Below are 27116 nucleotides of genomic sequence, written 5' to 3'. Positions count from 1 at the left end.
GTGTCAATGCAAACAACACAGTTATACAACAAGCTCTACAGTGAACGAGCATTCAGTGTGTGAGGACAAACACGGACATTTACGTTTTTATCGTTGGTTGAATTTAATATTTAATTTGAAATCGTGAGATTTATACAACGTTATTCATTGCAATATGTTAGCAGGACGTTTCGATATTTGCAGGTTTGTACATGATAAATGATAGGCCATTTTGGATGTAGGGCTCATCCTCCCTTACCTTGGTTCAGAGGTTAGATGAACCCTCTACAGAATATGTAGGCTGTAGAATGTATCATTTGTAGTTTGTGTGAATTGTCCTTATACGAGTATACCAGACCTGGACTCTGGACAGCTTGATGACATGAGCTTGAGAGGGACAAAAACGTTAAGAATATTGACTTCAAATATTGATGAGGGCAGTTTGTGTGTGTGTGTGTGTGTGTGTGTGTGTGTGTGTGTGTGTGTGTGTGTGTGTGTGTGTGTGTGTGTGTGTGTGTGTGTGTGTGTGTGTGTGTGTGTGTGTGTGTGTGCGTGCGTGCGTGTGAGAGAGAGAAAGAAATTGCACTTTGACTGAAGTCATATCATAGAGAAACATTGTATGTTGTTGAGTAGTGATTGTGGCCGTGTTTAGAAATGGTCTTGTGACAGATGCCCCAACATGATTATGTACTAGTGTCATGTGCAGAACCCTATTATGTGAGGGTGTGTCACGTCCTGACCATAGAAGCTTTTATTTTCTATGGTAGAGTAAGTCAGGGCGTGACGGGTTGTGTCTAGTTTAGATTTTCTATGTTGTCATGTTCTTGTTTCTGTATTTCTATGTTTTTTTGGGGGGGGATGATCTCCAATTAGAGGCAGCTGGTCATCATTGTCTCTAATTGGAGATCATACTAGAGTAGTTGTTTTTCCCACCTGGGTTTGTGGGAGATTGTGTGTTTTGAGTAAGTGTTGAGTAAGTGTATGTTGCACCTCTTCGTCACGGTTTGTTGTTTTGTTTATTAGTTTATTTATATGCCTTGCATAGTTTCACTGTTATAATAAAATGTGGAACGATATACATGCTGTGCTTTGGTCCCATTCTTCAGACAGACGTGACAGGGTGATATGGGAACAGGATCTACCAGCAACTGAATTTGTGCTGTAATATTGATATTGTTTCCTTAGTTACACATCCCATAGTCTGTTGTGGTCTGTTGCCAGGTAGGTCTCTTTTTTCCTCTGCTGGCACAGAGAATCATGACACGACACGTTTCTATACTACCACTTTACTACTGTACTATTACCATAATACTATTGTATTTTATACATTTTGCCAAGCATGGTTAGCATGGAGTGTGATAGTGAAAAACTTGCCATTATAGAAGAAGATGGCAAGCAAAAACAACAAAAACAAAAAAAAGAATTAGATGGCAAGCATTCTAATTCTATGCTTGCCATACCTAAACAATATTAGTGTTTTATACTGCACTCTTAGAAAAAAAGGTGCTATCTAGAACCTAAAAGGGTTTTTGGTTGTCTCCTTTCCACAGAGGGTTCTATATGGAACCCAATAGGGTTCTACCCGGAACTAAAAAGGTTCTACCTGGAACCAAAAAGGGGTTTTCTAAGAGTGTGATGATAATGATAATATCCTTTCAACATTCATTATTGTTACAGTACGAGCAGTGCCTCGCCTCTTTCTAAAGATCTAACTTAACTGAATATACAGTACCAGTCAAAAGTTTGGACACACCTACTCATTCAAGGCTTTTTCTTCATTGTTTCTATTCTCTACATTGTAGAATAATAGTGAAGACATCAAAACTATTAAATAACACATATGGAATCATGTAATAACCAAAATAGTGTTTAACAAATCAAAATATATTTTAGATTCTTCAAAGTAGCCACCCAATGCCTTGATGATAGCTTTGCACACTCTTGGCATTCTCTCAAACAGCTTTACTGGAGGGCTTTTCCAACAGTCTTGAAGGAGTTCCCACATATGCTAAGTACTTGTTGGCCGCTTTTCCTTCACTCTGCGGTCCAACTCGTACCAAACCATCTCAATTGGGTTGAGGTTGTGGAAGCCAGCTCATCTGATGCAGCACTCCATCACTCTCCTTCTTAGTCAAATAGCCCTTACACAGCCTGGAGGTGTGTTGGGTCATTGTCCTGTTGAAAAACAAATTATAGTCCCACTAAGCGCAAACCAGATGGGACGGCATATCGCTGCAGAATGCTGTGATAGCTATGCTGGTTAAGTGTGCCTTGAATTCTAAATAAATCACTGTCAGTGTCAACAGCAAAGCACCCCCACACCATCACACCTCCTCCTCCATGCTTCACGGTGGAAACCACACATGCGAAGATCATCCGTTCACCTACTCTGCGTCTCACAAAGACACGGCGGTTGGAACCAGATTGCCACCGGTCTAATGTCCATTGCTCGTGTTTCTTGTCCCAAACAAGTCTCTTCTTATTATTGGTGTTCTTTAGTAGTGGCTTCTTTGCAGCAATACCACCATGAAGGCCTGATTCACACAGTCTCCTCTGAACAGTTGATGTTGAGATGTGTCTGTTACTTGAATTCTGTGCAGCATTTATTTGGGCTGCCATTTCTGAGGCTGGTAACTCCAATGAATGTATCCTCTACAGCAGAGGTAACTCTGGGCCTTCCTTTCCTGTGGTGGTCCTCATGAGAGCCAGTTTCATCATAGCGCTTGACGGTTTTTGCGACTGCACTTGAAGAAACTTACAAAATTCTTGAAATTTTACGGATTGACTGACCTTCATGCCTTAAACCTCTTAAGGATCCACCCCTTTTTTAATTTTTTTAGCCTAAAATGACATACCAAAATCTAACTTCCCGTAGCTCAGGACCGGAAGCAAGGATATGCATTTTCTTGATACCATTTGAAAGGAAACACTTTGAAGTTTGTGGAAATGTTAAATTAATGTAGGAGAATATATCACATTTGATCTGGTAAAAGATAATACAAATAATAAACCAACTGTTTTTTTTTTTGTACCATCTTTGAAATGCGAGAGTAAGGCCATAATGCATTATTCCAGCCCAGGTGCAATTTAGATTTTAGCCACTAGATAGCAGCAGTGTATGTGCAATTTTTTTAGACGGATCCAATGAACCATTGTATTTCTGTTCAAAATGTTGTATCAAGACTACCCAAATGTGCCTAATTGGTTTATTAATAACTTTTCAAGTTAATAACTGTGCACTCTCCTCAGACAATAGCATAGTATTCTTTCATTGTAATAGCTACTGTAAATTGGACAGTGCAGTTAGATTAACAAGAATTTAAGCTTTCTGCCAATATTAGATATGTCTATGTCCTGGGAAATGTTCTTGTTACTTACAACCGCATGCTAATCGCATTAGCCTACCTTAGCTCAACCGTCCTGTGGGTGGGACACCGATCTGTAGAGATCCTTAAGAGTAGTGATGGACTGTTGTTTCTCTTTGCTTATATGAGATGGTCGTGCCATAATATGGACTTGGTCTTTCACCAAATATGGCTATCTTCTGTATACCACCCCTACTTTGTCAGAACACAAGGTATATTGTCCATAGGGTGTGTTTATTGTCCATAGTTTATTCCTGCCCATACCATAACCCCATCGCCACCATGGGGCACTCTGTTCCCAATATTGACCTCATCAAACCGCTCACCCACACAACACCATACACGCTGTCTGCCATCTGCCTGGTGCAGTTGAAACCAGGATTCATCCATGAAGAGCACCCTTCTCCAGCATGCCAGTGGCCATTGAAGATGAGCATTTGCCCACTGAAGTCGGTTACGACGCCGAACTGCAGTCAGATCAAGACCCTGGTGAGGACAACGAGCACGCAGATGAGCTTCCCAAAGACGGTTTCTGACAGTTTGTGCAGAAATTCTTCTTTGTGCAAACCCACAGTTTCATCAGCTGTCCGGGTGGCTGGTCTCAGACCATCCCACAGGTGAAGAAGCTGGATGTGGAGGTCTTGGGCTGGTGTGGTAACACGTGGTCTGCGGTTGTGAGGCCAGCTGGACATTCTGACAAATTTTCTGAAATATTTTAATTTAATTCATTTATCAGATACTCCTATTCTGAGCGACTTACAGTAGAGAGTGCATACATTTTCATATTTTTCTGTACTGGTCCCCCGTGGGAATCGAACCCCCTGGTGTTGCAAGCGTAATGCTCTACCAACTGAGCAACATGGAACTAAAACGACGTTGGAGGCAGCTTATGGTAGAGAAATTAACATTAAATTATCTTTCAACAGTCTCAAAACTTGAGACATCTGTGGCATTGTGTTGTGTGACAAACTGCCTTTTATTGTCCCCGGCACAAGGTGCACCTGTGCAAAGATCTAACTCTTTAATGAACTTCTTGATATGTCATACCTGTAAGGTGAATGGATTATCTTGGCGAAGGATACATGCTCACTAACAGGGATGTAAAAAAATTTGAGCACCAAATTTAAGAGAAATAAGCTTTTTGTGCCTATGGAACATTTCTGGGATCTTTTATTTCAGCTCATGAAACATGGGACCAACACTTTACATGTTGCGTTTATATTTTTTGTTCAGTGTATATATTTAATTTAATGTCCTTTTCTATAACTGTTCTGTACTTCGTCTGTTCTGTACTAAGTTTTATGTGGACCCCAGGAAGAGTAGCTGCTGCATGTGCAGTAGCTAATGAGGATCCTAATAAACTAACCTAAACAAACAAACATCCCAGCCTGAATCAACCACACATTTTATACAAGTTACGTCATCAGTATCTTCAATTGATAGAGAGCACAAATAATCTACAGTTGAAGTCGGAAGTTCACATACACCTTATCCAAATACATTTAAATTCAGTTTTTCAAAATACCTGACATTTAATCCAAGTAAAAATTCCCTGTCTTAGGTCAGTTAAGATCACCACTTTATTTTAAGAATGTGAAATGTCAGAATAATAGTAGAGAGAGATTTATTTCAGCTTTTATTTCTTTCATCACATTCCCAGTGGGTCAGAAGTTTACATACACTCAATTAGTATTTGGTAGCATTTCCTTTAAATTGTTTAACTTGGGTCAAACGTTTCGGGTAGCCTTCCACAAGCTTCCCACAATAAGTTGGGTAAATCTTGGTCCATTCCTCCTGACAGAGCTGGTGTAACTGAGTCAGGTTTGTAGGCCTCCTTGCTCGCACAAGGTTTTTCAGTTCTGCCCACAAATTGTCTATAGGATTGAGGTCAGGGCTTTGTGATGGCCACTCCAATACCTTGACATTGTTATCCTTAAGCCATTTTGCCACAACTTTGGAAGTATGCTTGGGGTCTTTGTCCATTTGGAAGACCCATTTGCGACCAAGCTTTAACTTCCTGACTGATGTCTTGAGATGTTGCTTCAATATATCCACATAATTTTCCTGCCTCGTGATGCCATCTATTTTGTGAAGTGCACCAGTCTCTCCTGCAGCAAAGCACCCCCACAACATCTTGCCACGCCCGTGCTTCATGGTTGGGATGGTGTTCTTCGGCTTGCAAGCCTCCCCCTTTTTCCTACAAACATAATGATGGTCTTAATGGCCTATTTTTGTTTCATCAGACCAGAAGACATTTCTCCAAAAAGTACGAGCTTTGTCCCCATGTGCAGTTGCAAACCGTAGTCTGGCTTTTTTATGGCGGTTTTGGAGAAGTGGCTTCTTCCTTGCTGAGTGGCCTTTCAGGTTATGTCGATATAGGCCATGTTTTACTGTGGATATAGATACTTTTGTACCTGTTTCCTCCAGCATGTTCACAAGGTCCTTGTGTTGTTCTGAGATTGATTTGCACTTTTCGCACCAAAGTACGTTCATCTCTAGGAGACAGAACTCGTCTCTTTCCTGAGCGGTATGACGGCTGCGTATCCCATGGTATTTATACTTGCGTACTATTGTTTGTACAGATGAATGTGGTACCTTCAGGAATTTGGAAATTGATCAAAAGGATGAACCAGACTTGTGAAGTTCTTAAATTTTTTTCTGAGGTCTTGGCTGATTTCTTTTGATTTTCCCATGATGTCAAACAAAGAGGCACTGAGTTTGAAGGTAGGCCTTGAAATACATCCACATGCATACCTCCAATTGACTCAAATGATGTCAATTAGCTTTTTAGAAGCTTCTAAAGCCATGACATCATTTTCTAGAATTTTCCAAGCTGTTTAAAGACAGAGTCAACTTAGTATATTTAAACTTCTGACCCACTGGAATTGTGATACAGTTAATTATAAGTGAAATAATCTATCTGTAAACAATTGTTGGAAAAATGACTTGTTTCATGCACAAAGTAGATGTCCTAACCGACTTGCCAAAATTATAGTTTGTTAACAAGAAATTTGTGGAGTGGTTGAAAAACGAGTTTTAATGACTCCAACCTAAGTGTATGTTAACTTCCGACTTCAACTGTATGTGAGCAATACACTAATTAGTATTTTCTTCCAATACAATAAATATGGAGCTAAGTTTATATATTTTAATAAAATACTGGGTGTCCCCTACAGCATTTAAAGCCTTTGTCCCCAAAGCACCCTGTTTCCTATAGTCCACTTCTTTTGACCAAGACCCATGGGACTGTGTAAACTATTGTATGTAGGGAATAGGTTGCCATTTGGATTGTGACTCGTGATCAAACCTACTTGTTATATCTATCATACATGAAAGTCATTGACTCATATTTGTTCTGTCATTTTACATCTGTAGTGTGTTCTCAAAATAGCAGCATCATTATTTGATGTTTTAGTTGGTGTTTTTAGTTTGATGATCTCACCTTTTTAACCGTTATCACTTGTTCAGTGTTAGTGTATCTGGTCCCGCCCCAAATGGCACCATATTCCCTATATAGTGCACTACCTTTGACCATGGCCCATAGAGCTCTGTACAGAAGTAGTGCCCTATATAGGAAATAGAGTGTTATTTGGGACATATCCTGTGTTTTTTCTTCTTCTGTCAAGTCCGGACTGTACTGGTCCATTTCTGCGACGGCTCTGCTGTGGGAGAACTTGAAATATCTTCTCTTGCTCTGAAGCTTTTCTTTACCGTAGAAAAAACAGGGAGAGAGTACTTGCGTCCAAAATGGCACCCTATATAGTATTTGGGTCAAGACTAACGGGGGTGTCATCTTGGATTCACATAAAGTGCAAGGCTAAATATTACTTCTCCAAATCCAGTTCCTACACATACATCTTGCTGTTATGATATTCATGTATGATATTTACAAACATTTCAAAATAATTCAAACTATTGAATATTTAATGCCTTGTATTTTCAAGAGAAGACCATGAAAGTCACAAGGGCCTCAACAATAGGACAGCCCACCTCTACACAGTCTCATCTGCTCTGATGACTATTGGGCTCTGCTTCCTCAACTCTCTTGCTCTTTTGAAGAAAACAGGCACCACTCACTCTTGTGCATATTCCATTCAAATGTTCTTGTGATTTTTGATTTCACCTTGATTCATCTTTTGTTGAGCACCTTCTATTACCCTTCTAACTCTGCTCTGTTGGCTCATTTGTTCTTCTTTACTCTCTCTCATTCCCCCAGAGCTGGTTTCAGTGGATGGTACAATACTTAAAGACCAAGTAGCTACAGGATGACAACATGGCTGCACCCCTTATGGCACCACCAGGACCTGACAGCTTTAAATATTTTACCGTGGAAACATTGGCTAACATCGAGCTCCGGATCAATGAGGAGAAGAACAAACCGCCGCCCAAACAGGACAGCAGTCACCGTGACGACGACGATGACAACAAACCCAAGCCCAATGGCGACCTGGAGGCTGGGCGGAATCTGCCCTTCATCTATGGCGACATCCCTCCTGGAATGGTGGCGACACCACTGGAGGATCTGGACCCTTTCTACCAGGCTCAGAAAGTAAGTGACAAAACACAAGCCTCCTCCTTATCTCTATCCTCCATCACAGACAGACAGACAGACACACACACACACACATCCTTGGCCTTGCTTTGTCTCAACACCTTACATCACAGATATAGTAAGAGGAATACGTGCTGTCATGTGACTAAGATTGTATTACATTTTTTTTTAACAATCACTTTCAGAACCTTGTGGTAATTTTTCAAAACTCTAGACACAAAACTCAAAACGGTCACCACTTTTAACACAGGCCATCCAATGTTCAAAACATTGCATTGTGCATTCATATCTTTAAAAGAAACCTTGTACTTGCAGAATCGTTGGTTCAAATAACAAATTTATCATGAAATACTATAGGAAAATTAATTTAGATCACCCACACACAAGATACCGATAGTTTCACTGTGTAGTTGTTTATACAATCATTAAATATTGTAGTGCAAATTATGTGATACGTTTCATTATGGTACTACATGTAAATACATCACTGTAAAAGGACTAGTAGAGAGTACTACAGACACAGTGGAATCATTGACAAAATCTGAAATGTATTGATGAAATACATTAAAATCACAACATAGGTTTCTTTGAATCAAAGTAAAGAAATAAAAAAATGTATTACAGTAAACCGTCAACTGCAGTGTTCCTCACCTTGCTTACTGTAAAAAGCAAAGCAAAGGATTGATTACTGTACTTCTATATTTCCATCAACCCTGTCTTGTGGATTTGGCCACAGGTTCTCATCCACATCACAATGGATGTTTTCATTAGCCAAACATCTTGGGAAGAATCTTCGGGCGAATCCAGGCCTGACACTGGTCTGCCGTGATGTCATTGCATGCGTCATCCATGGCCTGGAGAAGGGTGGCTTGTTTGTGAGTGTGCCTATCATATACCTTCCACCTCCATGTGGAGAAAAATTCCTCAATCAGGTTAAGGAAAGGAGAGTATGAGGGTAAGTACCGGGTGGTAAATTGTGGATGGGCCTGAAACCATGCTTACACCATTTGAGCATGGTGGAACCTGACATTATCCCACACAATGACATAGGTCACGTCATCAGCTCTACAGACCTGATTTAGCTCATCAAGGAAGGTTACAAGGAGAGCTGCATTATATGATCCAATACGAGGTCTGCTTCCCACCACACCATCTTCTGATATAGCCACACACATGGTAATGTAGGCCCCACGTTGTCCAGGTACTTGGATGGTTATCCGCTGGCCAATGAAATTCCGACCTCTCCTCCTTGTCTTGGCCAAGTTGAGGCCTGCCTCATCCAAGAAGAGGAATTTGTGATGGTTTTTATCAGCATCCAGCTCCATCACCCTCTAAAAATACATTTTGGAAAGAGAATTACTGATTACAATGATGTAGAATTTTGGGTGAATTTTTCATAATAGGCATCTTGCTTCACTCTGTCTGCATTTCTTTCAAAAGGCACACGGTATAGCTGTTTTAGAGACACCTGGTGCCCTTTCAGCATGCGTGCAATAGTCTGCAAACGTATGGCTTCCACATTGTTGAACATGTTATCATTGTCCATGATGGGCTTATGTTGTGATATGTTGTGATTTTAAGAACACATTTAGTCACATCACCTACTCTGTGGTACACATTGGCATGCAGTATACAGTCATTTGACAATTGAGAGTAGCCTAATGTTTAGTGCATTCTGAAGACTTACCGGTTCTCACTGAGGAAAGTTGATCTTCTGAGGTTTGGTTGAATCATTGTAGCTGCCTCAGTCATTGTAATGCCATGATTTACCACATGGTCTACAACTATTGCTCAGATTTCATTGGACACTCTTTGCTGTTGCTGCCGCGGTCTTGGTCCGTGACCTTGTCCTCTACCACGTTCCCCCACACCTCTCAAACGAGGCCCACGACCACCTCTCAGAAGGGGTGCTTGTCCCCTGCCTTTCCTTTCACCACCATGTCTTCCTCCTCCCACTGCTTGACCTCTATTGTGACCTGGATCACCTGCCCGCTCCATGTTATCGCCATGTTGTTGTAGGGGGATACCTCTCATTTCACTATATACTCGTACCACAATGTGAAATCAATCATCAGTAACGAGTTGGCAGTATTGGACAAGCAATTACAAGGGCCTGCATACACTCACTGGCCATTTTATTAGGTACACCTGAGTGTTAACGCAAATAGCCTGCTCCTTCGAACAGCGAATCATGTGGCTGCCTGCAACTCAATATATAGAGTATATAGAGTAGAGAGCATTAGTTGTTGTTCGACCAAACATTAGAACGGGCAAGATGCGTAATCTAAGCAACTTTGACCGTGGATGATTGTTGGTGCCACACATGGTGATTCCAGCAGCTCAGAAACAGCTGCCCTCCTGGGATTTTTATGCACTACAGTCTCCAGAGTTTACAGAGAATGGTGCGATAAACAAAACACATTCAGTGAGCGGCAGTTCTGTGGGCAAAAACACCTTGTTAATGAGAGAGGAGGAGGAGAATATTCAGACTCATTCAAGCTAACAGAAAGGCCACAAATGCTCAAATAACAGCTGTTTAAAACAGTGGTGTGCAGAATGGCATCTCTTAACGTACAACACCATGAATAATTAAGGCTGTTGAGGAGGTAAAAGAGGGTCCTACCCAGTACTAGATAGGTGTACCTAATAAAGTGGCAAATGAGAGTACAGTAATGTCAAATCTGAAAACATGGTCTGGAAAAGTGGTACATGGGACCATAGAAACAGTGTCTGATAAAGAATGATGATGAAATATTACATCCATAGATAATGTAGTCCAATTGGTTCATTTTCCACGTTAATTGGTGTCAATGGATCTCGTTATCGTGAAACTTTCATGATCTAAACATGGAATATTGTTTGTCAGTTTCCATAAAACTATGCATTAAGAGTAATGCAACAGTTACTTATCATTTTGAGCAGTTGTATCAATTGATAGTTAGATCATTGTAATGAAATGAATAGACAGTCATCTCAGATGTAATGTGTGAATTGCATTTTGAAATGGTAATACTTTGATGGTAAGTCCTTTTGAACAGGTGATTTTACTTCAATGAACAAATGATCTTAGCTTTATGTGTATTGTATCCAAGCAATTGGAAAAAGTGTTAGAGTTTGAAAGAATGTGCACTTTGATCATTGGTTGTGAGTTTTGTGTCTAGAGTTTTGAAAATGACATCAAGGTTCTGAAATTAGTGCCAAAGTGATTGTAAAAAAACAACTAAGGAACAGGAAAAACAGTGATGCTAATGATTGACCTAACCGTCTTCTGAAGGCCAAGATGGAAAGGCTTTCCCAAAAAACTTCCCAATTCATTTACTGCAGTGGGCGAAATCAGTTTCTTGGTAGTCTTAAACAAAAGTATACACCTCACCCACATGGTTATGGGCTTAAACAAAATAAAGAATACACTTGTCAGATATAGAGTTATAATGTAATACATTCTGAGTTTGCATCCCAATATTACACTATACATCACAGAAGACTGAAATATAACTAAACCGTTTGACATAAAAATACCAGATTTTTGGAGGCTTATTAAAAATAATGTTAATTAATTATGAAATTATGAAAAATATTAATGACATCCCACCTACGAGGCCAATAGGTCTTTTGACTGCAGGAAAGGGTTGTGGGCCTCCCAAGTGGCGCAGCGGTCTAAGTCACTACAGATCCAGGTTCGATCCCGGGCTGTGTCACAGCCGGCTGAGACGCACAATTGGCCCAGCGTCGTCCAGGTTAGGGGAGGGTTTGGCCGGCCTGGATGTCCTTGTCCCATCGCGCTCTAGCTTCTCCTGTGGCGGACCGGGCTCATGCACGCTGACACGGTCGCCAATTGTACGGTGTTTCCTTCGACACATTGGTGTGGCTGGCTTAACGGGTTAAGCGAGCAGTGTGTCAAGAAGCGGTGCGGCTCGGCAGGGTCGTGTTTTGGAGGAAAATAACTTAACTAGCGTATGTCTACCTGTCAGAATTATTATTTACATCAATCCAGTGGTCATTTGTTTTGAAAATCTCATGTGTCCTACAGAAACAGCACTAACCAAACAGTGCTAGGTGCCTGCACAGTTGAATTAAAAGTGGTCTCCTGATGTTGTTTAAGCATTGTTGTGGACTTAGATCATACTTTGTTGTTTTTCTATTAAAAGTGTGACTTTGAGAGCAGAACTCCCTCCAAAAAATGAAAAAAAAATCTGAATTTTTGACAAAGTTGACGGCCTCATTTATGCATTTCACTAGTAGGCTGATACCAAAATGAAGACACTCATTCAGAGGCTGTGGTGTAGTTAGTATGTGTTAATAATTCCATATCTGGCCATATCTGGCCATGTCTTATGACTTTAAATTCTTATTTCTTCTTATTTCATGTTTTCATTCCATTATTAGCCTGTTTGCAATAGTACAGCTTCAGTTGGCCTGACTGAAAGACCAATGTGGGATTGATCATTTTAGGTCATTCATAGTGTATGTCACTGTTTGTCATAGAATTTTTCACACAGTGCGCCGTTCTGTCGCCGTGGGGGACTTTTAGACATTTTGGGGCAATATTATAGTATACCCACTTCTCCAGGTACCACTACACCACTGTTCATAACCAGGGGTGAAAGTAAGGCAGTATGGTCCGGTACGGCGTCCCGGCAAAATAAATAGTGATGGCCATACCGGTAAAACATGAGCCTATCACAATAATGAAACCAAAATGTCAAGAAAAGTGTGGGCTACTAGACCATTATTTATCATTACTGCATGTCAGAGGCATGACAAAGACTCCAAAATGCGATATGGTTCACTGAGAACACTGACATTTTGCCAAGGCAGAGATGATTGGCCGAAACCGAGACAGTGGAGGCATTAATTCTGACCTAATGACAATCTCCAAATGTCATTCCACTTTGTGGTGTTTTGTGTAACAGAGGTCTCTTTCCATTCACCACTTTGTTTGGAGGCTGGTAATATGATGAGAGTGGATGAACGTGTGCAGGTAACCTAGTAAAAGGAGCCCTTTGAAGTGATTGACAATCACATGAAAACATCATGTCTGGTTGCGTTTATGCCACAAGAAAAGGTAATGCATTTTAAAAGTGATATTTTTGTTGTTGTTTATGACTAGGCCCACAGAGATGCTATTGAATTAATAGCGATTTGAAATATAATTATATGATTAGGCCCCACGGCCGGCCCGCCCATTAGGCAGGATTAGGCAGCCGCCTATAGCAGCAGTTTGACAAGGGCGGCATTTTCCGAGCTAAACTGACCAAGACGCACCTCCAACAATACATACCTCACATTATTCTGCCCCAAAACAATGACTCTCACTCAGTGGCATTAGGGCTAGACAGATGAGCGCTGATGCCGCCCCATGATAAGCAGTGCCTACTTTGCAAAAGGCAGGGGTGCAAAATATTTAGCTTGTCCATGCCCAGCACCTCACCAACACTCCACCAACACTAGAGTACAGGCTGTGTAGAGTACAGGCTGAGTAGTACAGTCTGTGTAGAGTACAGGCTGAGTAGTACAGTCTGTGTAGAGTACAGGCTGAGTAGTACAGTCTGTGTAGAGTACGGGCTGAGTAGTACAGTCTGTGTAGAGTACAGGCTGAGTAGTGCAGTCTGTGTAGAGTACAGGCTGAGTAGTGCAGTCTGTGTAGAGTACAGGCTGAGTAGTACAGGCTGTGTAGAGTACAGGCTGAGTAGTACAGTCTGTGTAGAGTACGGGCTGAGTAGTACAGTCTGTGTAGAGTACGGGCTGAGTAGTACAGTCTGTGTAGAGTACAGGCTGAGTAGTGCAGTCTGTGTAGAGTACAGGCTGAGTAGTGCAGTCTGTGTAGAGTACAGGCTGAGTAGTGCAGTCTGTGTAGAGTACAGGCTGAGTAGTACAGTCTGTGTAGAGTACAGGCTGAGTAGTACAGTCTGTGTAGAGTACAGGCTGAGTAGTACAGTCTGTGTAGAGTACGGGCTGAGTAGTACAGTCTGTGTAGAGTACAGGCTGAGTAGTACAGTCTGTGTAGAGTACAGGCTGAGTAGTGCAGTCTGTGTAGAGTACAGGCTGAGTAGTACAGGCTGTGTAGAGTACAGGCTGAGTAGTACAGTCTGTGTAGAGTACAGGCTGAGTAGTACAGTCTGTGTAGAGTACAGGCTGAGTAGTACAGTCTGTGTAGAGTACGGGCTGAGTAGTACAGGCTGTGTAGAGTACAGGCTGAGTAGTGCAGTCTGTGTAGAGTACAGGCTGAGTAGTGCAGTCTGTGTAGAGTACAGGCTGAGTAGTGCAGTCTGTGTAGAGTACAGGCTGAGTAGTACAGTCTGTGTAGAGTACAGGCTGAGTAGTACAGTCTGTGTAGAGTACAGGCTGAGTAGTACACTCTTTGTAGAGTACAGGCTGAGTAGTACAGTCTGTGTAGAGTACAGGCTGAGTAGTACAGTCTGTGTAGAGTACAGGCTGAGTAGTAGTCTGTGTAGAGTACAGGCTGAGTAGTACAGTCTGTGTAGAGTACAGGCTGAGTAGTAGTCTGTGTAGAGTACAGGCTGAGTAGTGCAGTCTGTGTAGAGTACAGGCTGAGTAGTGCAGTCTGTGTAGAGTACAGGCTGAGTAGTACAGGCTGTGTAGAGTACAGGCTGAGTAGTACAGTCTGTGTAGAGTACAGGCTGAGTAGTACAGTCTGTGTAGAGTACAGGCTGAGTAGTACAGTCTGTGTAGAGTACGGGCTGAGTAGTACAGTCTGTGTAGAGTACAGGCTGAGTAGTGCAGTCTGTGTAGAGTACAGGCTGAGTAGTACAGTCTGTGTAGAGTACAGGCTGAGTATTACAGTCTGTGTAGAGTACAGGCTGAGTAGTACAGTCTGTGTAGAGTACGGGCCGAGTAGTACAGTCTGTGTAGAGTACAGGCCGAGTAGTACAGTCTGTGTAGAGTACAGGCCGAGTAGTAGAGTCTGTGTAGAGTACAGGCTGAGTAGTACAGTCTATGTAGAGTACAGGCTGAGTAGTAGTCTGTGTAGAGTACAGGCTGAGTAGTACAGTCTGTGTAGAGTACAGGCTGAGTAGTACAGTCTATGTAGAGTACAGGCTGAGTAGTACAGTCTGTGTAGAGTACAGGCTGAGTATTAGTCTGTGTGGAGTACAGGCTGAGTAGTAAAGTCTGTGTAGAGTACGGGCCGAGTAGTACAGTCTGTGTAGAGTACGGGCCGAGTAGTACAGTCTGTGTAGAGTACAGGCCGAGTAGTACAGTCTGTGTAGAGTACAGGCCGAGTAGTAGTCTGTGTAGAGTACAGGCCGAGTAGTACAGTCTGTGTAGAGTACAGGCTCAGTAGTAGTCTGTGTGGAGTACAGGCTGAGTAGTAGTCTGTGTAGAGTACAGGCTGAGTAGTACAGTCTGTGTAGAGTACAGGCTGAGTAGTAGTCTGTGTAGAGTACAGGCTGAGTAGTACAGTCTGTGTAGAGTACGGGCTGAGTAGTACAGTCTGTGTAGAGTACGGGCTGAGTAGTACAGTCTGTGTAGAGTACAGGCTGAGTAGTACATTCTGTGTAGAGTACAGGCTGAGTAGTAGTCTGTGTAGAGTACAGGCTGAGTAGTACAGTCTGTGTAGAGTACAGGCTGAGTAGTAGTCTGTGTAGAGTACAGGCTGAGTAGTACAGTCTGTGTAGAGTACGGGCTGAGTAGTACAGTCTGTGTAGAGTACGGGCTGAGTAGTACAGTCTGTGTAGAGTACAGGCTGAGTAGTACATTCTGTGTAGAGTACAGGCTGAGTAGTACAGTCTGTGTAGAGTACAGGCTGAGTAGTACAGTCTATGTAGAGTACAGGCTGAGTAGTAGTCTGTGTAGAGTACAGGCTGAGTACTACAGTCTGTGTAGAGTACAGTGTGAGTAGTACAGTCTGTGTAGAGTACAGGCTGAGTAGTACAGTCTGTGTAGAGTACAGGCTGAGTAGTAGTCTGTGTAGAGTACAGGCTGAGTAGTACAGTCTGTGTAGAGTACAGGCTGAGTAGTAGTCTGTGTAGAGTACAGGCTGAGTAGTGCAGTCTGTGTAGAGTACAGGCTGAGTAGTACAGTCTGTGTAGAGTACAGGCTGAGTAGTACAGTCTGTGTAGAGTACAGGCTGAGTAGTACAGTCTGTGTAGAGTACAGGCTGAGTATTAGTCTGTGTGGAGTACAGGCTGAGTAGTACAGTCTGTGTAGAGTACAGGCTGAGTAGTACACTCTTTGTAGAGTACAGGCTGAGTAGTACAGTCTGTGTAGATTACGGGCCGAGTAGTACAGTCTGTGTAGAGTACAGACCGAGTAGTACAGTCTGTGTAGAGTACAGGCCGAGTAGTAGTCTGTGTGGAGTACAGGCTGAGTAGTACAGTCTGTGTAGAGTACAGGCTGAGTAGTAGTCTGTGTAGAGTACAGGCTGAGTAGTACAGTCTGTGTAGAGTACAGGCTGAGTAGTACAGTCTGTGTAGAGTACAGGCTGAGTAGTAGTCTGTGTAGAGTACAGGCTGAGTAGTACAGTCTGTGTAGAGCACAGGCTGAGTAGTAGTCTGTGTAGAGTACAGGCTGAGTAGTACAGTCTGTGTAGAGTACGGGCTGAGTAGTACAGTCTGTGTAGAGTACGGGCTGAGTAGGACAGTCTGTGTAGAGTACAGGCTGAGTAGTACAGTCTGTGTAGAGTACAAGCTGAGTAGTAGTCTGTGTAGAGTACAGGCTGAGTTGTGCAGTCTGTGTAGAGTACAGGCTGGGTAGTAGTCTGTGTAGAGTACAGGCTGAGTAGTACAGTCTGTGTAGAGTACGGGGTGAGTAGTACAGTCTGTGTAGAGTACGGGCCGAGTAGTACAGTCTGTGTAGAGTACAGGCCGAGTAGTACAGTCTGTGTAGAGTACAGGCCGAGTAGTAGTCTGTGTAGAGTACAGGCTGAGTAGTACAGTCTGTGTAGAGTACAGGCTGAGTAGTAGTCTGTGTGGAGTACAGACTGAGTAGTACAGTCTGTGTAGAGTACTGGCTGAGTAGTAGTCTGTGTAGAGTACAGGCTGAGTAGTACAGTCTGTGTAGAGTACAGGCTGAGTAGTAGTCTGTGTAGAGTACGGGCTGAGTAGTACAGTCTGTGTAGAGTATGGGCTGAGTAGTACAGTCTGTGTAGAGTACATGCTGAGTAGTACATTCTGTGTAGAGTACAGGCTGAGTAGTACAGTCTGTGTAGAGTACAGGCTGAGTAGTATAGTCTGTGTAGAGTACAGGCTGAGTAGTAGTCTGTGTAGAGTACAGGCTGAGTAGTACAGTCTGTGTAGAGTACAGGCTGAGTAGTACAGTCTGTTTAGAGTACAGGCTGAGTAGTACAGTCTGTGTAGAGTACAGGCTGAGTATTAGTCTGTGTGGAGTACAGGCTGAGTAGTACAGTCTGTGTAGAGTACGGGCCGAGTAGAACAGTCTGTGTAGAGTACAGGCCGAGTAGTACAGTCTGTGTAGAGTACAGGCTGAGTAGTAGTCTGTGTAGAGTACAGGCCGAGTAGTACAGTCTGTGTAGAGTACAGGCTGACGAGTAGTCTGTGTGGAGTACAGGCTGAGTAGTACAGTCTGTGTAGAGTACAGGCTGAGTAGTAGTCTGTGTAGAGTACAGGCTGAGTAGTACAGTCTGTGTAGAGTACAGGCTGAGTAGTAGTCTGTGTAGAGTACAGGCTGAGTAGTACAGTCTGTGTAGAGTACAGGCTGAGTAGTACAGTCTGTGTAGAGTACAGGCTGAGTAGTACAGTCTGTGTAGAGTACAGGCTGAGTAGTACAGTCTGTGTAGAGTACGGGCTGAGTAGTACAGTCTGTGTAGAGTACGGGCTGAGTAGTACAGTCTGTGTAGAGTACAGGCTGAGTAGTACAGTCTGTGTAGAGTACAGGCTGAGTAGTGCAGTCTGTGTAGAGTACAGGCTGAGTAGTACAGTCTGTGTAGAGTACAGGCTGAGTAGTAGTCTATGTAGAGTACAGGCTGATTAGTACAGTCTGTGTAGATTACAGGCTGAGTAGTAGTCTGTGTAGAGTACAGGCTGAGTAGTACAGTCTGTGTAGAGTACGGGCTGAGTAGTACAGTCTGTGTAGAGTACGGGCTGAGTAGTACAGTCTGTGTAGAGTACAGGCTGAGTAGTACATTCTGTGTAGAGTACAGGCTGAGTAGTACAGTCTGTGTAGAGTACAGGCTGAGTAGTAGTCTGTGTAGAGTACAGGCTGAGTAGTACAGTCTGTGTAGAGTACAGGCTGAGTAGTACAGTCTGTGTAGAGTACAGGCTGAGTAGTACAGTCTGTGTAGAGTACAGGCTGAGTATTAGTCTGTGTAGAGTACAGGCTGAGTATTAGTCTGTGTGGAGTACAGGCTGAGTAGTACAGTCTGTGTAGAGTACGGGCCGAGTAGTACAGTCTGTGTAGAGTACATGCCGAGTAGCACAGTCTGTGTAGAGTACGGGCCGAGTAGTACAGTCTGTGTAGAGTACAGGCCAAGTAGTACAGTCTGTGTAGAGTACAGGCCGAGTAGTAGTCTGTGTAGAGTACAGGCCGAGTAGTACAGTCTGTGTAGAGTACAGGCTGAGTAGTAGTCTGTGTTGAGTACAGGCTGAGTAGTACAGTCTGTGTAGAGTACAGGCTGAGTAGTAGTCTGTGTAGAGTACAGGCTGAGTAGTACAGTCTGTGTAGAGTACAGGCTGAGTAGTAGTCTGTGTAGAGTACAGGCTGAGTAGTACAGTCTGTGTAGAGTACGGGCTGAGTAGTACAGTCTGTGTAGAGTACGGGCTGAGTAGTACAGTCTGTGTAGAGTACAGGCTGAGTAGTACATTCTGTGTAGAGTACAGGCTGAGTAGTACAGTCTGTGTAGAGTACAGGCTGAGTAGTACAGTCTGTGTAGAGTACAGGCTGAGTAGTACAGTCTGTGTAGAGTACAGGCCGAGTAGTACAGTCTGTGTAGAGTACAGGCTGAGTAGTAGTCTGTGTAGAGTACAGGCTGAGTAGTACAGTCTGTGTAGAGTACGGGCTGAGTAGTACAGTCTGTGTAGAGTACAGGCTGAGTAGTACAGTCTGTGTAGAGTACAGGCCGAGTAGTACAGTCTGTGTAGAGTACAGGCTGAGTAGTACAGTCTGTGTAGAGTACAGGCTGAGTAGTACAGTCTGTGTAGAGTACAGGCTGAGTAGTACAGTCTGTGTAGAGTACGGGCTGAGTAGTCCGTGTCAATACAATAGAATCCTACTCTGATGTGTTCTGCCTACAACAAAATCTCTTGTATTGTTGGTTTTGTTTCGGTATGTTGCATTGAAAGTGGCTAATATTACGTGTCACAATTGCCTCAGTAAAGGGAAACGTTGATGGTGTTAAGAGGGAAAACTCTAGAACAGTGGTCACCAACCTTTTCTGAGGCAAGATCACTTTGAGTCAAAATGCAAGCCGAGATCTACTGCTCAGATTTTATTTGACTTGGCTTATAAAACGTAAGTCTATGCAACATTAACCAATTAAAAACAGTACTGTAACAATTAGGTTTGTGCAGTAAACTACAGTTAAAGTCAGAAGTTTACATACACTTAGGTTGGAATCATTAAAACTCGTTTTTCAACCACTCCACAAATTTCTTGTTAACAAACTATAGTTTGGCCAGTCGGTTAGGACATCTACTTTGTGCAATTTTTCCAACAATTGTTTACAGACAGATTATTTCACTTAGAATCCACTGTATCACAATTCCAGTGGGTCAGACGTTTACATACACTAAGTTGACTGTACCTTTAAACAGCTTGGAAAATTCCAGAAAATGATGTCATGGCTTTAGAAGCTTCTGATAGACTAAATGACATCATTTGTGTCAGTTGGAGGTGTACCTGTGGATTTATTTCAAGGCCTACATACTAATACATACTAATACATTCTGACATTTCACATTCTTATAATAAAGTGGTGATCCTAACTGACCTAAGACAGGGAATCTTTACTAGGATTAAATGTCAGGAGTTGTGAAAAACTGAGTTTAAATGTATTTGGCTAAGGTGTATGTAAACTTCCGACTTCAACTGTATAGGCTCAATACATTATCACCATAAAAGAAGATGAGCACTTTACCCGCTGCGCTTTGGTCCCCTTTCATCGACGCTTGTGACACACATATTGGCTTTGATTGAATTGCCCTGCCAATGCATTGTTCGGGCCATTTATATACAATTACATTTCAAAGGTAATAGATCTGTTGCTGTATTACTTGTGAGGCATAGCTGAGTGAGTATACATTTAAATAATTAGCTTTTTATTTTACTGGGCTGATGGTGCCTGTATCTGATGTTCAGTCTCAGTGGAGGGAGAGAGCAGCAGACTGAGGGTCCACCTGTCAATATCCCTCCAGTCTCCCTGTCCTCCACTGACAGACCAAAAAGGGACGGTCTTCCAGCTGATGGCCAAACTCGAGTCGCACCACATTATTTCTGCCTCATGCACAAATTCATGTTGTTACATCGATGAACAGAGAAAGTTAATTATTCTTAGATATTAAAAAGACCCAAGCCGCTAATAATAACAACAAGCCTATAGATACACTTTCCTTCTCATTCATTACTGCTGCAGTGCTTGTTGTAGCACTGAGTGGAAGTAGGGAGAACACACATTTTATGTCTTATAAAATTGTTGAATACAAAGTGTTGAATACAAAGTGTTGAATACAAAGTGTTGACAGTGCTGAGTAAGAACTTAAACATGAACTCAGTCATAAAAACAGCAGCTCTTCACTGTATTCGTTGACAGTCTCTCTCTAGTCTGGTTTTAAACATTTAGAAACAGTAGATCTTTACTGTATTCGTTGACAGTCTCTAGTCTGGTTTTAAACATTTAGAAACAGTAGATCTTTACTGTATTCGTTGACAGTCTCTCTAGTCTGGTTTTAAACATTTAGAAACAGTAGATCTTTACTGTATTCGTTGACAGTCTCTCTCTCTAGTCTGGTTTTAAACATTTAGAAACAGTAGATCTTTACTGTATTCGTTGACAGTCTCTCTAGTCTGGTTTTAAACATTTAGAAACAGTAGATCTTTACTGTATTCGTTGACAGTCTCTCTCTAGTCTGGTTTTAAACATTTAGAAACAGTAGATCTTTACTGTATTCGTTGACAGTCTCTCTCTAGTCTGGTTTTAAACATTTAGAAACAGTAGATCTTTACTGTATTCGTTGACAGTCTCTCTAGTCTGGTTTTAAACATTTAGAAACAGTAGATCTTTACTGTATTCGTTGACAGTCTCTCTAGTCTGGTTTTAAACATTTAGAAACAGTAGATCTTTACTGTATTCGTTGACAGTCTCTCTAGTCTGGTTTTAAACGTTTAGAAACAGTAGATCTTTACTGTATTCGTTGACAGTCTCTCTCTAGTCTGGTTTTAAACATTTAGAAACAGTAGATCTTTACTGTATTCGTTGACAGTCTCTCTCTAGTCTGGTTTTAAACATTTAGAAACAGTAGATCTTTACTGTATTCGTTGACAGTCTCTCTCTAGTCTGGTTTTAAACGTCTAGAAACAGTAGATCTTTACTGTATTCGTTGACAGTCTCTCTAGTCTGGTTTTAAACATTTAGAAACAGTAGATCTTTACTGTATTCGTTGACAGTCTCTCTAGTCTGGTTTTAAACATTTAGAAACAGTAGATCTTTACTGTATTCGTTGACAGTCTCTCTAGTCTGGTTTTAAACGTTTAGAAACAGTAGATCTTTACTGTATTCGTTGACAGTCTCTCTCTAGTCTGGTTTTAAACGTTTAGAAACAGTAGATCTTTACTGTATTCGTTGACAGTCTCTCTAGTCTGGTTTTAAACATTTAGAAACAGTAGATCTTTACTGTATTCGTTGACAGTCTCTCTAGTCTGGTTTTAAACATTTAGAAACAGTAGATCTTTACTGTATTCGTTGACAGTCTCTCTAGTCTGGTTTTAAAGTTTAGAAACAGTAGATCTTTACTGTATTCGTTGACAGTCTCTCTCTAGTCTGGTTTTAAACATTTAGAAACAGTAGATCTTTACTGTATTCGTTGACAGTCTCTCTAGTCTGGTTTTAAACATTTAGAAACAGTAGATCTTTACTGTATTCGTTGACAGTCTCTCTAGTCTGGTTTTAAACGTTTAGAAACAGTAGATCTTTACTGTATTCGTTGACAGTCTCTCTAGTCTGGTTTTAAACATTTAGAAACAGTAGATCTTTACTGTATTCGTTGACAGTCTCTCTCTAGTCTGGTTTTAAACATTTAGAAACAGTAGATCTTTACTGTATTCGTTGACAGTCTCTCTAGTCTGGTTTTAAACATTTAGAAACAGTAGATCTTTACTGTATTCGTTGACAGTCTCTCAAGTCTGGTTTTAAACATTTAGAAACAGTAGATCTTTACTGTATTCGTTGACAGTCTCTCTAGTCTGGTTTTAAACGTTTAGAAACAGTAGATCTTTACTGTATTCGTTGACAGTCTCTCTAGTCTGGTTTTAAACGTTTAGAAACTGTAGATCTTTACTGTATTCGTTGACAGTCTCTCTCTAGTCTGGTTTTAAACATTTAGAAACAGTAGATCTTTACTGTATTAGTTGACAGTCTCTCTAGTCTGGTTTTAAACGTTTAGAAACAGTAGATCTTTACTGTATTCGTTGACAGTCTCTCTAGTCTGGTTTTAAACATTTAGAAACAGTAGATCTTTACTGTATTCGTTGACAGTCTCTCTCTAGTCTGGTTTTAAACATTTAGAAACAGTAGATCTTTACTGTATTCGTTGACAGTCTCTCTCTAGTCTGGTTTTAAACATTTAGAAACAGTAGATCTTTACTGTATTCGTTGACAGTCTCTCTAGTCTGGTTTTAAACATTTAGAAACAGTAGATCTTTACTGTATTCGTTGACAGTCTCTCTAGTCTGGTTTTAAACGTTTAGAAACAGTAGATCTTTACTGTATTCGTTGACAGTCTCTCTAGTCTGGTTTTAAACATTTAGAAACAGTAGATCTTTACTGTATTCGTTGACAGTCTCTCTCTAGTCTGGTTTTAAACATTTAGAAACAGTAGATCTTTACTGTATTCGTTGACAGTCTCTCTAGTCTGGTTTTAAACATTTAGAAACAGTAGATCTTTACTGTATTCGTTGACAGTCTCTCTAGTCTGGTTTTAAACATTTAGAAACAGTAGATCTTTACTGTATTCGTTGACAGTCTCTCTCTAGTCTGGTTTTAAACATTTAGAAACAGTAGATCTTTACTGTATTCGTTGACAGTCTCTCTAGTCTGGTTTTAAACGTTTAGAAACAGTAGATCTTTACTGTATTCGTTGACAGTCTCTCTCTAGTCTGGTTTTAAACATTTAGAAACAGTAGATCTTTACTGTATTAGTTGACAGTCTCTCTCTAGTCTGGTTTTAAACATTTAGAAACAGTAGATCTTTACTGTATTCGTTGACAGTCTCTCTAGTCTGGTTTTAAACATTTAGAAACAGTAGATCTTTACTGTATTCGTTGACAGTCTCTCTCTAGTCTGGTTTTAAACATTTAGAAACAGTAGATCTTTACTGTATTCGTTGACAGTCTCTCTCTAGTCTGGTTGTAAACATTTAGAAACAGTAGATCTTTACTGTATTCGTTGACAGTCTCTCTCTAGTTATGGTTTTAAAGTTTAGAAACAGTAGATCTTTACTGTATTCGTTGACAGTCTCTCTCTAGTCTGGTTGTAAACATTTAGAAACAGTAGATCTTTACTGTATTCGTTGACAGTCTCTCTCTAGTCTGGTTTTAAAGTTTAGAAACAGTATCAACTTTGTTGTAGTTTTCTTGTACGTCTTTACTGCAGATACGGTAATCTGAGCCATCCGATTGACCAGCGGTAGGCCTATAGTGCACTTGATTTGCTCTCTGGGCCCTCCGCGAAGGCAGAGTTTGTACCTTCAGACACATGAAATGGTTCAAAATGGCAACAGTTGGCCTACCCGGCACGCAGGGCATCTGAAATCAGGTGCACCTACTGCCAACAGCCCAAGACGAATAAAAAAATATAAGAACACAAGGTTTGATTTATTTTTTATTTTACAGAAATGTTTGGCGATCAACTAGGAATGCCTTGGAGATTGATCAGTCCATCACAATTGACTGGTTGGTGACCACTGCTCTAGAAAGTTGAGTGAAGTTTAATCTCGTGCTTCTCTCTGTGGGCTGATATTGCTGCAGTCTCGGGACGCACGCAGCTTAGAGGGAAGATTGGCCGGAAGTAGATTGTACAGTCAACTTTCCTGACAGTTCTTGACTATGTTGACACCATTTACCAGAATGCAGCAGCCACTGCTCTTAAACCATTTGATGCCGTCTACCATAGCTTTATTACAGGAGACAAATATTTATATTTAATTTCTTTGGTACCTTCTACCCCTTTTTCTCCCCAATTTCCTGATGTCCAATTGGTAGTTACAGTCTTGTCCCATCGCTGCAACTCCTGTATGGAGTCGGGAGAGGGGAAGGTCAAGAGCCATGCGTCCTCTGGAACACGACTTTGCCAAGCCGCACTGCATCTTGACACACTGCTCGCTTAACCCGGAAGCCAGCCGCACCAATGTTTCAGTAGTTACACTGTACAACTGGCGACCGAAGTCAGCGTGCAGGCGCCCGGCCCGCCACAAGGAGTCGCTAGAACCCGATGGGACAAGGACATCCCCGCCAGCCAAACCCTCCCCTAACCCGGACAATGCTGGGCCAATTGTGCACCGCCTCATGGGTCTCCCAGTCACAGCCAGGTGTGACACAGCCTGGGATCAAACCCAGGTCTGTAGTGACGCCTCAAGCACTGCGATGCAGTGCCTTAGACTGCTGTGCCATTCGGGAGGCCCACAGGTGACAGTTTTAACACTGATCACTATCAGAAGGTCAGCTGGACCTCACTAAAGTCCCGTAGATCACTTCATTACTCCCTTCTTGTTTACAAACTTTGCTCCACAAGTTTCCAACATACACTACAAGGCCAAAATAATGTGGACACCCTTTCAACTTAGTGGATTCGGCTATTTCAGCCACACCTGTTGCTGAAAGGTGTATACAATTGAGCACACAGCCATGCAATCTCCATAATATAACATTGACAGTAGAATGGCCCGTACTGAAGAGTTCAATGACTTTCAACGTGGCACCGTCATAGGATGCCACCTTTCCAACAAGTCAGTTTGCCCTGCTAGAGCTGCCCCAGGCAACTGTAAGTGCTGTTATTGTGAAGTTGAAACTTATAGGAGGAAAACACTCACTACCAAATTCCAAACTGCCTCTGGGTGCAATGTCAGCACAAGAACTGTTCATCGGAAGCATCATGAAATGGGTTTCCATGGCCGAACATCCGCACACAAGCCTAAAATCACCACTCGCAATGCCAAGCCTCGGCTGGAGTGGTGTAAAACTCGCTGCCATTGGACTCTGGAGCAGTGGAAACGTGCAGTCCGACTTTACAATGCATAGTGCCACCTGTAAAGTTTGGTGGAGGAAGAATAGTGGGGAAGAATAGTGGTCTGGGGCTGTTGTCATGGTTCGGGTTAGGCTCCTTAGTTTCACTGAAGGGACATCTTAATGCTACAGCATACAATGACATTCTAGACAATTCTGTGCTTCCAACTTTGTGGCAACAGTTTGGAGAAGACCCTTTCCTGTTTCAGCATGACAATGCCCCCGTGCACAAAGCGAGGTCCATACAGAAATGGTTTGTCTGAGATCGGTGTGGAAGAACATGACTGGCCTGCACAGATCCCTGACCTCAACCCCATCGAACACCTTTGGAATGAATTGGAACGCCGACTGTGAGCCAGGCCTAATCACCCAACATCAGTGCCCGATCTCACTAATGTTCTTGTGGCTGAAGAGAAGCAAGTCCCCGCAGCAATGTTCCAACATCAATTGGAAAGTCTTTCCAGAAGAGTGGAGGCTGTTATAGCAGCAAAGGGGGTACAAACTCCCTATTAATGCCCATGATTTTGGAATTAGATGTTCGACGAGCAGGTGTCCACATACTTTTGGCAATGTAGTGTACCTCACTTCCCTGTTGAAATATAAAAATAAATACCAAACCCGTACGCAGGGTTGGTTAACTTTTGAGGTCCCACATGGTAAATCCGCCTTTAGTTTTAATGCACCACAGTTATGGAATACTTTACAAAACAAATGACACCTGGATTCCCTAGTGCCAATAGGGCAGATGAGAAATGAGCTCTTTGAAGAGCGACAGTAACCAGCTTTGATTGAGGAGGGTATCAGTGCTATTGTGCTGTATGTATAGACAGACAGACAGAACAACATTCTTTGGCTATCCTCCAGAGTAGTCTTTACCTGCCCTTAACTATCAAATGTATGCCCGCTGTTACAGAAACAAGGGCGCCCCATCCTCCTCTTTCAACATCGTGACTATCTTCTACCTAAATGATCATGGATAAGTACTGTATAAGTCAGTATAGTTAAGAGTCACACCTTATTGATGTTGATGTGATATTTGGTGATATTTCCCTCCTTAATCAATCTGTTCTCCCGAGTGGCTAAAGGCATCACTCTCCCTTCCAGCCTTTATCAACAACCACTCTCCCTTCCAGCCTTTATCAACAACCACTCTCCCTTCCAGCCTTTATCAACAACCACTCTCCCTTCCAGCCTTTATTATGACACCCTATTCCCTAGTTTAGCATATATGGAAAAGTAGTGCACTGGTCAGCATATGTGGGGCCTTGTCAAAAGTAGTGCACTATATAGGGAATAGGGTGCCATTTGGGACACGTACTCAGCCTCTTTATGGAGGACGGATGGACGAATGTGAGGAGAATGTAATGTGGAGGAGGCTAGGAGAATTGGAGGTTCTCTATTGGTCTGTCTCCCCTCCCCTGACAGGCTAGCCCTGGGTGATACATTAGTACTGGCTCTGTTAAAGTGGGTCATGACTGAGACTGAGAGGGAGCGGATGGGAGGGCCAGCCAACCGTCTGGCTGGCTGATGGTTGATGATGCAGCACTCTGTCTGTCTGTTGTGTGGGGGCTGGTCTGGGGCTGGGGTGTGGGATGGGGCAGGGCTGGGCTGTGGGATAGGGCAGGGCTGGGGCATGAGATGGAGCATGGGATGGAGCAGGGCTGGGGCGTGGGATGTGGCAGGGCTGGGGCATGAGATGGAGCATGGGATGGAGCAGGGCTGGGGCGTGGGATGGGGCAGGGCTGGGGCATGAGATGGAGCATGGGATGGAGCAGGGCTGGGGCGTGGGATGGGGCAGGGCTGCGGCGTGG

The 27116-nt window shown here is 42.4% G+C and overlaps 1 protein-coding gene across 5 annotated transcripts in view; it reads left to right on the top strand.

The window, feature by feature from the left end:
• LOC106572732 (sodium channel protein type 8 subunit alpha) overlaps positions 1–27116 on the top strand; it is a 126323-nt gene that overhangs the window by 2326 nt on the left and 96881 nt on the right. For all 5 annotated transcript variants that reach the window (XM_045696377.1, XM_045696375.1, XM_045696376.1 and 2 more), the window contains exon 2: positions 7561–7893. In XM_045696377.1, coding sequence (XP_045552333.1) covers positions 7618–7893 — 276 coding nt within the window. In that variant the 5' untranslated portion in view covers positions 7561–7617. The remainder of the gene's footprint in view (positions 1–7560; positions 7894–27116) is intronic.

The sequence above is a fragment of the Salmo salar genome, chromosome ssa15, assembly GCF_905237065.1.
Source record: "Salmo salar chromosome ssa15, Ssal_v3.1, whole genome shotgun sequence".
Lineage (NCBI taxonomy): Eukaryota > Metazoa > Chordata > Actinopteri > Salmoniformes > Salmonidae > Salmo > Salmo salar.
Note: the sequence above shows the minus strand (reverse complement) of the source record. Positions and strands in the feature narration are given on the sequence as shown.